The 13,996-nt window shown below is 47.1% G+C and overlaps 1 protein-coding gene across 4 annotated transcripts in view; it reads right to left on the reverse strand.

Annotated features, from left to right (window-relative positions):
* Positions 1 to 13,996, reverse strand: part of EML1 (EMAP like 1) — a 124,994-nt gene that overhangs the window by 5,596 nt on the left and 105,402 nt on the right. For all 4 annotated transcript variants that reach the window (XM_088024999.1, XM_088024998.1, XM_088025001.1 and 1 more), the window contains 4 exons: positions 12,874 to 12,999; positions 12,464 to 12,595; positions 9,780 to 9,847; positions 7,465 to 7,553 (listed from right to left, as the gene is read on the reverse strand). In XM_088024999.1, coding sequence (XP_087881125.1) covers positions 7,465 to 7,553; positions 9,780 to 9,847; positions 12,464 to 12,595; positions 12,874 to 12,999 — 415 coding nt within the window. The remainder of the gene's footprint in view (positions 1 to 7,464; positions 7,554 to 9,779; positions 9,848 to 12,463; positions 12,596 to 12,873; positions 13,000 to 13,996) is intronic.

Genomic DNA, 13,996 nt, shown 5'->3' on the forward strand with positions numbered 1-13,996 from the left:
TGTTGCTGATTCTGCTGCCCCTGTGACACAGATTAAGGGTAAAGCCCCGCTGAAAGCCTGCCACATGATGTGTCGGCATGCTGGCTTGTACATTCTTAAGCCAAAGATCTCAAGAACTACCTTATCATCTGTTAACTCTCTCTCATAATGGAACCATTTATTATAATTCTGACTGCCCCAGCTCTAGGATTTCGAATATTCTAAGTACCTCCTGCAAGTGGGATCACACAATATTTGTCTTTTTGTGTCTGCCTTATTTCACTCAGCATAACGTCCTCAAGAGTCATCTGTGTTACAGCATGTGTTAAAATTTCCTTCTTTTTAAAGACTGAATAATATTCTGTTGAATGGCTATACCATAATTTGCTTATCCATCCATCTACTGATGGACACTGGGGCTGCTTCCACAGTTAAGAATAATTATTATAGAATAATAATGCTATGAACATGGTGTACAGATGCCTCTTTGAGGCAAGGGTCACCTGGTTAATGAAGAAAAGCTCCGAAGCCCGAGAGCAGAGTTGCTGGTAAGGAGAGCGCTCTGGTCTCCAGGGAATGGCCATGAGTATAACTGACAAGAAACGCAAATATACTCCCCAAAGCACCCTGCTCATGTCAGCAGGAGCTGATAGATCTCTGAGGGCCTTCTAGGAAGAGAGGCTATAGACAAGGGCCTCTTGCACTTCACAGACGTTCAAAATCACAAGAAAATGATGAGAAACACATAAAACAAATAGAAGAATGCAGAATGTTGGCCAGAATTAATAATAAAATAGGATACTTAAAACACCAAGAATGAAAGGCAGTCTGAGCTGAGTAAGCACCTTCGCAACATCGATAAAAGGTTCCAAGGTGTCTGGGGGGCTTGTCTGCTTAGGGTGAGAAGTGTGAACTTTGCTCGGGCACAAGGAAAACACATCTGGAAGGGTGCTCCTTCTCTAATGAGACCTGTGGAGATTAAGAACACAGCTCCACCCCGAGGTAGAGACCACTGCAAATCAGCTTATATAATAGAGGATTCCTATAGAGCAGTAGCAGCTCAGTCTTGGCCAAGTATTTCCAAGGACAAAACTGCTATTTCCGAGAGTGTTCACATAGCTGGATCTCCTGCATATCACAGAAACATAGCATTTCCTAAAACACAAGCATCCAACGACAAGGCCTAGAAGCAAGGGCCTGCCCAGCAGCCATGAGCCCTCCTGGCACCCACACTGTCAGGACTCAGCCGCCAAACCCCAGGGGCTTCCACTGGCCCATGACGAGAAAACTGAGCAAATATATGTCAGTTCACAATGGCACCCAACCCACCAACAGCGACTGATCACTGTTAAGGGGTACAGAGAACAAATTCATTATCTTGGAAATTGGTAAATAAAGTAAAAGAAACCAGGCAGGGGCGCCTGGGTGGTGTAATCAGTTAAGCATCTAACCCTTGGTTTCAGCGGTTTCAGCGCAGGTTGTGACCTCAGGGTTGTGAGATCGAGCCCTGCATCAGGCTCCACGCTTAGCACAGTCTGCTTAAGACTGTCTCTTCCTCTCCCTCTCCCTCTGCCTTTCCCTGCTGCTTGCTCTCTTTCTCTCTCTCAAATAAATAAATCTTAAAAAAAAAAAAAAAAGTCAGGCATTTATCTTGACTTTCCTTAATGAACGCTACCATGCTATTGGATAACAAAGTAGATGATTAGCAGTTTTTCTTTATAGAAATATGATACCTAATAAGTGAAGAAGAAAATCTAACATTGGCACACCACTCATTTGTAGTCCCTTGTGAATCTGGGCATTGGGCACCAACAGCTCCTAATATAACAAAAAGTGAGAGAAGCAGATGTGAGTCTCCGGTGGCTGGAAGACAGCAATACACGCAGAACCTGAATGGGATCCAGCCTCTAGATGCAAACATCACATCAGAGCAAGTTCGGGGGACAGAGGAACATGTTAAAGGACACCACGGGGACACACTCAGCAAAATCCGGAGTGGAGAAAACACTACGGGAAAAATGAGCCTGTTCCTTCAACAAGTAAATGAACAGTGCACACAAGAGAGAGTGGGGGAGGGGGTGGGGGAGGGAGGGAGAGAACAAGTACAAGGAACCATGGATTAAAAGGGACTTCAGAGACATATCAGACAATTAACACAGGACAGCCTTTTTTGAATCCCAATTTAAACTGTTAAAAAAAGTCTAGTGAAAATTTGAATACTGACTATTCGAATACCTGATGATATTAAGAAGTTAATGCTACTTGGGCTGAGGAGGTGACAGTGACACTGTGGCTATATTAAAAATAAGCGGGCAGGGCTTCCAGCTGTGGCCCAGTGAGCCCAGTGAATCCTCTCCCCATAAAGCAATGAAAAAGATGTACAAAACTGACAAAAATAACCACTTCCACACTCTGGAAATTGATCAAAGACGTAAATCCATCTGAGAAGTGCTTATACTTAAAAAGCTTCTGAGTTTGGGATGAGGACAGTAGGAGTCGACAGTGCGCTCGCCTGGGGCTGCGCTCTCCCTTCCCACCGGCTCGGCTGGCTCAGAGGTTGCGGCCGGGCAGAGCCGGCTGTGGGCACCAGTGGCTTTGTTTCCGTGGTCAGGCGGCTCAATCCATACAAAGCCCTGGGCGACGCCTATGCCCACACAGCAGCGTTGTGGACAGAAGTGACGATCTCCAGGGCGGTTGACCAGGGAGGGCCCACGGCTCTAGCAGCCTGCAGTCACGGCAGAGGCTGGAGCGAGCCTATCCCTGGTGATGGGAGGCTGCGCACGTGTGCATGCATGGGGCAGGCAGGAGAGGACCCCAGCTACCCAGACGCCTGTGGCCACACTGAGGTTGCACGCATGCCCAGGGAGGATGCCAAGGGGCCAGCAGCAGCAGAAGCTGGGCAGACCCCGAAACGGCCTGAACGCCGGCCGTGCCCTTCTACCTGCACACACGTCCGCCGGCACAGGATGCAAGCCTTCCTGGCTGGAGGTGTTTGAGCGCAACTCTGTCCCGTCCTCCATCCAAAATGCATGAAGCCAAACCGAGAGAGCCGAAAAGAGAAACTAACTGGTTCCACGGTACCAGTTGGAGATTTCAATCCTTCCCTCTCAGCAGCTGCTAGACCAGCCAGAGTAGCGGCAAGGACACAGATGACTCAAACAACACATCATCAGTCAGCTCTGAACACTGTCCACCAACTTGTCCCAGCCGACCCATCAAGATCACTGCACCCAAGAGTGCACGACGCACATTCTCCGCAAGCACACCTGGGACATCGGCCGGGATAGGCCACGTGCCAGGCCATAAAAACAAGTTTGGATGAAGTAAACGTGATTAAAGTCATACAAAATACATTCTAGGCCACAACGGAGGTAAGTTAAAGAACAAGGGGAGGAAATACGGGAAATCCCCCAAATATTCGGAAATTAAACAATACATATGTAAATAACCCATGGGCCAAAGAAGAAATCATTAAGGAAATTAGGAACTATTTTGAACGGAATGGAAATGAAAACACAATATATCAAAATTTATGGGATGTGACTGAAACAGTGCTCAAGGGGAATTTTTTTTTTTTTTTTTGAGAGGGGGAGAGGGAGAGGGAGAGAATCTCAAGCAGGCTCCATGCTATGGGCTAACCCTGATTTCATGACCTGAGCCAAAATCAAGAGTTGGACACTTAACCAACTGAGCCACCCAGACACCCCTCGAGGGGAAATTTATAGTTTTATACATCTCTACCAGAAAAGAGAGGTCTCCAATAAGTAACCTAAACTTCAAGAGCAAGCTAAATATTAATCAAGCAGGGGAAGGGAAAAAAATAAAGATCAGAAAAGAAAAAAAAGAAAAAGGAAAATCAATGAAAACAAAAATTGGTTCTTTGAAAAGATCAACAAAATTGACAAACCTTTAGCCAGACTGACCAAGAGGAAAAGAGAGGAGACAGAGTTTCCAGAATCAAGAATGAACGAGGAGACCTCACTGCTCACCTCAGAAAAATAGCAAATATTATGAATGATTTAATGCCAACCGAGTAGACAACTTAGCAGAAATGGACAACTTACCAAACTGACTCAAGAAGAATAAACACTCTGAGTAGATCTACAAAAAGAAACTGCATTAGTAATTAAAAACCCTCCCACAAGGAAAGATGGCTCACTAAATTCACATGAATTCTACCAAATATGTAATGAAGAAATAATATCAATCCTTAAGAAACTCTTTCAGAAAATAAGCAAGGAAGGAACACCTCCCAACTTACTCTGCAACAGTACTCTCATAACTATGCCACACAAAACTATCACAGGAAAAGAGAGCTACGGATTGATATCCCTCAGGAGCAGGGACGCAAAAATCCTTAATATTAACAAATGGAATCCAGTGATATATAAAAAAGGATTGATACACCATGACCAAGTGGGATTTGTCCCAGGAATGCAAAGTTGGGTTAACATCTGAAAATTAATAGACCATATTAATAAAATGAAGGATAAAAAAAATCACTTAGGGGCGCCTGGGTGGCTCAGTCGTTAAGCGTCTGCCTTCGGCTCAGGTCATGATCCCAGGGTCCTGGGATGGAGCCCCGCATCGGGCTCCCTGCTCCGCGGGAAGCCTGCTTCTCCCTCTCCCCCTCCCCCTGCTCGTGTTCCTTCTCTCGCTGTGTCTCTTTCTGTCAAAAAAATACAGAAAATAAAAAAAATATACAGAAAATCTTTTTTAAAAAAATCACTTAATCATCTTAATAGATATATTTGACAAAAAAAAAAAGCATTTGACAAAATCCAACAGCCATTCATGATGAAAACCCTAAACAAATTAGGAATAGAAAGGACCTTCCTCATCACGCTAAAAGGGCACTAACATCATACTTAATGGTGTATGACTGAATGCTTTTCCTCCTAAGACTGTGAGCAAGGCAAGGATGCGTTCTTGCCACTTCTGTCCAACACTGTCCTGGAGGTTCTACCTAATGCAAGAGAGAAGAAATAATTAAAGGCACCCAGATTGGAAAAGAAGAAATAAAACAGTCTTTATTTGCGGATGACATGATCCCGTAGGAAGAAAATCCCAAGGATTTTACACACACACACACACGCACACAAACTACTAAGACTAATAAAAGAGTTTAGAAAGGTCATAGGATATAAGATCCATGTGCAAAAATTGATTTTATTTCTCTAGAGTAGCAACCAACATTCTGAAAATAAAGTTAAGATAATTCCATTGACAGTGGCATAAAGAGAACTGACTTAGAAATAAACTTGACAAAGGAAGTGTGACTTGTGCACCAAAAACTATGAAACATTGCTGAGAAAAATGGCAGAAGACCTAAATAAATGGACAGATATTCTGTGTTCAAAGAGTAAAAGACTCAGCATGGCCAAGCCATCAAATCTCCCTGTATCGATCTACAAGTTCAACATTAAATCCCTATTAAAATCCTGGCAGGCTTTTTAAAATTAGAAATGGATAAGCTGGTCATAAAATTTATATACAAACGGTGAGGACCTAAAGTAGTCAAAACAGCTCTGAAAAGGAACCGCAAAGCTGGAGGAGTTAGACTCTTCATCTTTGAAACTCACTCTGAACTCCCAGTAATCCAGACTGCGTGGTACTGGCACAGGGATGGACATCTGGGTGAACGGGACAGAACTGAGAATCCAAAAATAAACCTTTATATTTTACGGGTCAATTGGTTTGTGACAATAGTGTCAAGATTATCTGATAGGGAAAGGACTGTCTTTTGAACGAATGATGCTGGACAAGTGGATAATCTACATGCAGAACAAATCAAACCTCTACCCCTTGCAATACACGAGAATCACCTGGAGGTAAGGGCTAAAACAATCACCTTTCTTTTTCCTCTCTTTCTTTTTTTTTTTTTTTTAAAGAGGGAGAAAGAAGCAGGGGAGGGGCAGAGGGAGAGAGAGAGAATCTCAAGTGGACTCCACGCTGAGCCTGGAGCCTGACGTGGGACTTGATCCCAAAACCCTGAGATCATGACCTGAGCCAAAACCAAGAGTCAGACCCTTAACCGACTGAGCCACCCAGGCGCCCCAACCATCGCCTTTCTGAAAGAAAGCAGAGGGGAAAACTTCATGACTTGCGTGCGACGCTAAATGCATGATCCGTCAAAGAAAAATCTGAGAAACTGGACTTCATCAAAATGGAAAGCTTTTGCTTCAAAAGAAGATGAACAGATAAGCCACACCCTGGGAGAAAACATTTGCAAATCACATAGCTGGTAAAGAACTTACACACAAACTACAGAAAGCAGTCTTACAACTCAAGAGTAAGACAAACAACCTAACTAGAAAACAGGCAAAATACCCGGAAAGCTATTTCACCAAAGATACAGGAGTGATCGACAGGCACAGGCAAACATGCCCAGCATCTCTTATGGTTGCAGGGAGGTGCAGCACAGCGGGATACTACTCCACCACTACCAGAAGGGCCGTCATAAAAGAGGCAGGTAATAGCGGGTGTTGGTAGAAATGCAGAGAAAAACCAGAACCCTCACACGTTGCTGGTGGGAACGCAAGACTGTGCAGCCTCTCTGGCAAGCAGATTGGCACCGTTTCATAAAATGTGAAACACAGCTTTACCAGGCAATCCATCAATCCTACTCATGTACCTAGGAGACGTGAAAACGAATGACCACAAAGAGACCTATAGGGAATGTTCCCAGTGGCACTCTTTGTAATACCCAGAAACCAGGAACAACCTCCATGACCACTGACTGATGAACGGATAAACACAATGAGGTACATCCATAAAGTGGAATCCCATGTAGCAGTTAAAATGCATCAACTACGGATACATGCATAACAACCCGAATTAATCTCAAAAAACAGTATTCCAGGTAAGAGGTCACATGCAACAGGCTCTGTAGTATATGATTCCATTGATACGGAATGTCCAGAATAGGCAATTTATAGAACAGACAGCAGATCAGTGGTTGCCTAAGGCTGAGGGGTGGGAGTGGAGCTTTAATCGCTAAGGGGCAGGGAGGGAACTTTTGGGGGTGATGGAAAGGTTCTTGAATTGGTTTGTGATGATGGCTGTACAATGGCATGAATTCACTCAGAGTCACTGAGAGTCCATTTATAATGGGGAAAGTAGTGTATGGAAATCACTCCTAAATAAAGCTGTTAAAAAATAAAGAGGCCTCATCTTTTTAAGATCTGGACAGTAATATTAATGGATGAAGGGCTGAGTTCTGGGAACTGCTTCGGAGGGGCGGTGGGGGGGGGGGGGCTCTGGATGAGCCAGATCGGCTAAGCATCTGTATTTCTGCAGCTGGGTGATGAATACATGGGGATTCAGTATGCGAATCGGTCTCATTTTGTCTATGTTTGATGGTTAGACGCAGTATAGTTTGGCTCTGCTCAGGAGGCTTAGTGAGATTTCTTCCTTAAAAGACATCTACACAGGATTTCATAACTGTCATAATTGTATGGCAAGTGGTTTGCAGCTCTCACCCACCCGGTGAGTAACGCATGACGGACAGCTGTTCGTTTCCATCCGTGTGAACGGTGACCAAGTCTTTTGTTTCCGTGTCAAACACAAACCACCTGTTGTGAACACGAGAAAAAGCACAGTAAGTTGTTTGGTGAGAAAATAAAGGGAGCCTAGTACACTTAACAGTAACTATTAAAAACTATTCCTCTCGGGGCTTAATAAATACTCTGTGTTGGCTTAACAAGAACGCTTATTCCCGGCTTTAAGGAAAAGTTCCTTCATACGAGCATATCCTAAAGAAAGCAGCAGCATGCTGGCTTCCCTTCGAAATGATTTGGTTCCCGTGTGGTGACGGGGTCTTCAGTGTTTGAGTTTTGTCACTTACATGTCAAAGGACAGGAAGCCCTAAGGCTGGGCCCGTGGCCAGAGGAGGCTGCAAAGGCTGCCTGCACGGGCAGAGATCTGGCCCCAGAGCAGCGGGGTGGGTCCCAGGGGGTGAGCTGGGACAGCCCTGGGGTGTCTGGCCTGCTGAGAATGATGCTGGTGGCACCAGCCAGGGGAAAGCCAGGGTGGAGAGAGAGGTGGGAGGGCGGCCACAGGCCTGGTCTGGGCTCTGTGTCCTCGATTATAAAATGGGAATAAGGGCCAAGTCCACCACAGAGGCCCAGGATTAAAGCAAACTCTAAGGGATACAGATGTGCTTCGTATCTGCCAGCAAGGACACGGTACTTGGTACGTGTACTCTCCGGCCTGTGTGTTCTCAGGTGGTGGCAGTAACAGGACTCCAGGGTTTTCAGGGATGAAAAGGCCTGTGGGTGCCCTGCTGTGGCAGCTTCAGACCCAGGGGACCCCAGACAGTGTACATTCCACGGACACAGCCAGTGAGCGCTGCTAGTTTCCCCACGGCCCACTTCATGGGACTGGCTGGCCCCTGAAATTTGGATTTGGCTTCTCAGCTTGCATCTTCAACAACCATTTACCTTTAACATGCTATTGAACGCGAACAGAGGCCAGAACATAAGAAGCGGAGAGGCTGGGGCTGATTGGGCTATGCTCTGAAGCCCCGTGAATGGCCCCATCCAGAGCTAAGGCTGGTGCGAGGCCGAGAGATATGGGAGGCATACGTGGAGGGAAGGACTAGGTTCCATGAGCCATCTCTTCCACCCACGGGACCTTGTCTGTGATGCTGAGCATCCTGGCATGGTCCCCAGGCCCTGTCCTACTGTGCATAGTCAGCACGTGGGTCTGGTGATCACTGGCTGTCAGCCATTCAACAGAGCCTGCTGAGTCTGAAGCTTCCACTGTCCCCGGGAGAGTTACAAGGAAGGGGTGTGTGTGTGTGTGTGTGTGTGTGTGTGTGTGTGTGTGTGTGCGCGCGCACGCGCGCACACACGGCAAAACATTTTCATGAAGAATTCTGTTGGGTATGAGGTGCCCAACTCTTAAGATACTGTGATCTGTGACTTATAAATGGTTCCTCTTTCCTTATACATAATCCACAGGCATCACAGCGGAGTCCAAATGGTTTGCTTTTCAGAGAGGAAGGATGGGAGGAAATCACCAAAAATATTTGAATTAAGCCGCAACGAGCATAAATGTACTATGACAAACAATATAAAAGTGCAATCAAAATGTACAAAAGAGTGATCACCAGAGCCACCAACACTGCGTGCCAGGCCACCCCGGAAAACACCTCACACGCCATCTCCTTCAGTCATCAGCACCCTGTGTCTAGGCAGATGATACCGTCACAGTTTAGGAAATGAAACACCTCAGGCTATCTAGCCAGCTTGGAGACACACAGCTGCCGAGGGGCGGAGTGGGGATTCGAGTGCAGGCCTACTGCCTGGCCTACTGGAGGCGCTTGGTAAATAAGCGTTAGCAGAATCTGAGCATGAGGCTCGGGATCCGGGCACTTTCTAAAATTTCGAAAGGGCAGCAAGAAAAGCATTTTTAAATTCTCAGCACTTTGAAATGCTTTCTTGCCCGATTCCAAAGCTGAGGCTTCTCCCACAGCCTGCAGATCAGGGCTTGGGGAGCTCCACAAATCCCCCAAAACTGTAGGTAGGCGTGCGTGCGTGCGTGTGTGTGTGTGTGTGTATGCATGCCTGCATGCACGTGCATGTCTGTGCCTGGGTGGGTTGGAGCGGCTTTTCTAGAAGGGTCTATATCTTTGTCAGATTTTCCCACAGTCCCGAATGCGAAGGACCGCTGTCTTCGTGTTAGTTTTGAGTTCTGGCTTAATTCTCGGTAAGTGGCTAGAAGCCGGGCGGGGCAGGAGGAGAGACCCCATGCCTGCCCCTGGGGAAACACAGACCTCAGTGCTGACACGGACTCACCTCCCAGTCAGTGTTCCAACTGCAACCACAGACCCTGAAGGATGAAAACCAGAAGACTGAGCTGGATCCTAAAACATTTTAAAGGAAGTGTAAATTGATGGCCAGACACAGTGCTACCGCAGAAAACACACAAGCACAGCTGTTCCAAAGGGGCTACGTGGTCCCATTTAAACCAACAAGGCTCTTTTCTCTCCAAGACAGAAAAACGTTTTCCTACTCAGGCGAAGGTCACATGTCCGTCATACTAAATGGTGATCCCTCTAGAGGTTTTTCTCTTTCTGTCTTAATATCTTTTCATACCTACAGGAATCAGACGACAGACCAGCAAGTAAATGCTCTTCCTCCCAGTCTTGGGAGCCCCTTCAGTTGACCCCCATGCTGAATGGTCAGCCTGTCGAATGGTGTGCTTGATGCACGTGGAAATAGGACCACTGTGCCCAATGCCAGTGGTAACACTGCGTGAGAACCCCCCGGGCACACGCAGCATCCTCGGCGGGCCTGGAAGGATCTCGAGACAAGTAAGGCACATTCAGGTTTGGATCTAATGTTCGTTACTAACGTGTGCATCGCTAACTCTGACACAAGGTGGAACGGGATGGATGACATAGGGAAAAACAAGCCGTCAAATCACAGGAGAGGGAGAGTTAGAGGAAGCTTGATAGGGAGGCTGGGCGGAGGCTTCCTGGTGCCGAGACCCTTGGAATCAGGCCTTCCGGTCCAGGAAGGATCAGGGGTGGTAAAGGTCAGAGCAGACACTCCACTCAGTATTTTCTTGGATCAGGTGTTACGGGGACAATGGTGTGATCAAAGAGGTCGGAGCGACCCAGAGTGGGGCATATTCGAGGAATGGCGGGTAGAGAGGGTGTTACAAGGTAGAATGTCCCGGTAGGACAGAAGGCACCTGGACGACACGAAGAATGTAGGCCGTGCCACCATGGTCAGGGCTGAGACCACCGGGAAACAAGAACACGGTGACATGACTGGGGCACCTGGCCGGCTCAGGTGGCGGAGCGTGGGACTCTTGACCTCAGCGTTGTGAGTTCGAGCCCCATGTTGGGTAGAGAGAGGACTTAAAAATAATAAAATCTTAAAAAAAAAAAGTGTGACATGATTGAATCTGTGTTTTAGACAGAAGATCCCTTGGTGGAGCTGCTTAGAATGGACCAAAGTGAGAGGAGATTGGTGACAGGGAGACTGAGAAAGAAGTACCCACGGGAATGGAAATAGAGAGGCACTGAGACACTACTGGATAAACTAAAATAATAAGACATCAGAAACCTTAAGGTACTGATTCTGTTCTCGGCAATGCTTTCTTCAAGGTGGGAGCTGTGACTAAGCTCAGGGCTGCCGCTGAGACCCAGAGAGAAATCACCTTCACCTGAAGTTTACCACGTCATTAAGTCACTCAGGCTCTTAACCTTTGCCAGACAAAGACACTGAGGCACAGGGAGCTTCCTGTCCAAAGCCACATGGCCAGTGGGTTAAGGAGCAAGGACTTAACCACAGATCTTTCCAGTGCCTGGTTCTGAGCCCCTTCGCTTCTGTTAGGCTGAGGAGTGACCAGTCAGAGGAGGGGGATGGAGCCTCTGGAATTGCTTTCAGGGGGGCTGCGCCGAGGAGCAGCAGGGGAGGCCACCCTCCCGGATGCCACTGCCCCTGCTGTGTCCCCCCATCTGTTCCTCCAAGCCCCCCAGGGGGACAGGTCCAACACAGGACACCACTTCCTTCAGCCCATCCTTCTGCCTGGGCCGCACCCACTCTTCCCTCTGAGCAGCTCGGGCCTTGTTGCCTCGGTGCTCAGCTCTACCAATGACGGTCAGCTCTAGACCCTTGGTGACCTCCTTGGAGGGTAAAGGGCAAGGGGGCTGAAATGCAGATCCAGCATGCTGGGAAGTGCTGGGACCTCTGTGGGGGCTGTGAGGAGGAGTGGGGGCTACAGAGGGGCTGCCCCTGTCACGGGGCAGGACATGTCACCAAGGGCAGAGGCTACACACAGGACGTACTGTACTTTAGACTCAGTGCAGTACATGCGGGGGAAGACCGTGGGTTGGGGAATCAGACTGAGCTGGGTATAAGTGCTGGTTCTGTCACTTGCTGACCTAGTGACCACGGCCAGCTGGCTGACTTGGCTAAGCCTCAGTTTCCAATCCAGTAACATGGCGCCTCGGGTGCTGCCAGGATTACGGCTCGTACGTGCCCAGCGCCCAGTACTAGTAACTACATCACTGCTGGCCCCCCGCCGGCAGGACAAGGACGTCCCAGCGCTCTAGGACATAATCGGAGTCCCTTCTGGGAGGATCACAGCGATGCCCACTGGAAGACTAAAGCCTTAGCGTCACGTTGGATGTGTAATTCTCATTTCAGAAGCGCGCTGTAAATGGTGCGTGGGCTCACGGCAGGGGCTGCTGAGCATGGAAGCCAGTGAAGGAACTCTGCGCTCAGGAGACCCCAAAACCAACTCCGCAAGGCTAGCTTGCTGTTGAAAACTTCACTAGCAAACTTCAGGATGACATGGATGGGACCACTTCAGGCCATGTTTAAAGCAATGCCGACCGAAGGAGGTAAACCGGGTGACGTTTACTTTGGGACAATTTTCTATCACTATCAGTTGCATGCAAAAACATAAACGAACGTGTTCCAGATGAACTTTTATAAGAAAAACGCCATGTAACGTGCATGTCTACCTCTATTATTTTGTCCCAGATGGGCCGGTGACCAACAGCGTCCCAGAGAGTGGCGTGCCTGTCATGCCCACAGGTCAAGAACTGAGGTTTTGAGGCGTGGATGGCCAGTCCCCAGAGCTCATCAGTGTGACCCTGCAAAGGACCAAGACAGATGAAGCTCTCTGAAACACTCCAGTCAACACTCGGGGAGTCTCGGGGGGTGGGGTGCCCAGGGCATCCGCATGCTTTCGACTGCCCTCCTCGGTTTCCCTTCCCGCCAACCTAAGCCATGACAGCAACTGAAACTCTGATGGCAAGGAAGGTTATGTTGGTATAAAACAAAGGATTCATCTCCTCTTTGTAATGCTTTCTGATGTTCTGATATTGCATCAGATGAAAGTGCTTGGTGGGCCGGCTGGGCTAAAGCATACCTGAGTGATGGGTGTGAAGTCCCCTGACAGAGTGCCCTGCAGAACGAAGTTTCGAGTTGTGCCTATCAAGATCATGTCGCCCTTCCCCTCGGCCACTGTCCGGATTGGGCCAAACTGCTCTGGAATCTGCATTGAAAAGAAAGCATCAAAAATGTCCTTAAATATTAGCTCCACCATTCCAAATATGTGTTTATATGTCATGATGACAGCTCCTCTCTCCGTTGCCCCCCCCACACACAATATGGAGAGATAGAAAGGTCCACATCCAGGACCCCACATCTGACTTTTAAACTCTAAACACGTATGTACCTTAAAACAATCAGCAAGATTAAGGTCGTTAAAAAAAAAAATGAAGTGTCTTTTTCTTGATAGGATTAAAAAATAAGAAATAACACTGGTTAGTTTACTCTTTTCTTCTTGTGGCTTTGGACAGCAGTAGCAGGTAAAATTTGGAAAGCCAAGAATAACAGGGCATAAGAAGAGTTCCTAAAATTTACTCTAACTTAAAAGGGTAGATTCTTTGGCAACTTCACACGACTTAGTTTTGAAATCCACTGTTCATGTCGGTAAACATATGGAATTAACTAAATTTTAAGACAAAGAATTTCAAGATACGCCAGCCAAGAACAATTTGCTGTGATAAGATAAACAGAGGTTCTCGCACTTTATAAAGGAACAGACTGTAGCTAGACTCCGCTGGGGGACTCTGGGCACTCCAGCTCTAGAAAGGAAAGAAACTGCCTGCTTTCTACAAACTTTCTGGTCTGTTGGCACAGATTTAGGAAAAGGTGAAGATAATTCATGCTAAGGAAGAGGAAGGTATGGATGCTTAAAAAAAATGATGAGTATCTTCTATGAAACTGGATGATGCTTTGGAGCTTCTGTTGCCGTTATGATTTAACATGGGTTTTTATCTAAACTATTTTCAAAATGGTAAGCTGAAGATTTCAATGCTGGTCAAATCTTAGGATAAAGAATGGCATCACAATTAAAATCCCCATGAACAGGGAAGCGATTTCCAAACCTCACCCAGCGGCCTTCCTTTATTAAGAGCAATAATCAACAGAACCATATCTCATACTGCTAAAGCACTGGGCCACGCTGCCCTCCAAAAGAACAGGTT

This window comes from Eumetopias jubatus, unplaced genomic scaffold (assembly GCF_037043125.1).
Source record: "Eumetopias jubatus isolate StellerSeaLion01/CBP00866 unplaced genomic scaffold, mEumJub1_p1.0 scaffold_7, whole genome shotgun sequence".
Taxonomy (NCBI): domain Eukaryota; kingdom Metazoa; phylum Chordata; class Mammalia; order Carnivora; family Otariidae; genus Eumetopias; species Eumetopias jubatus.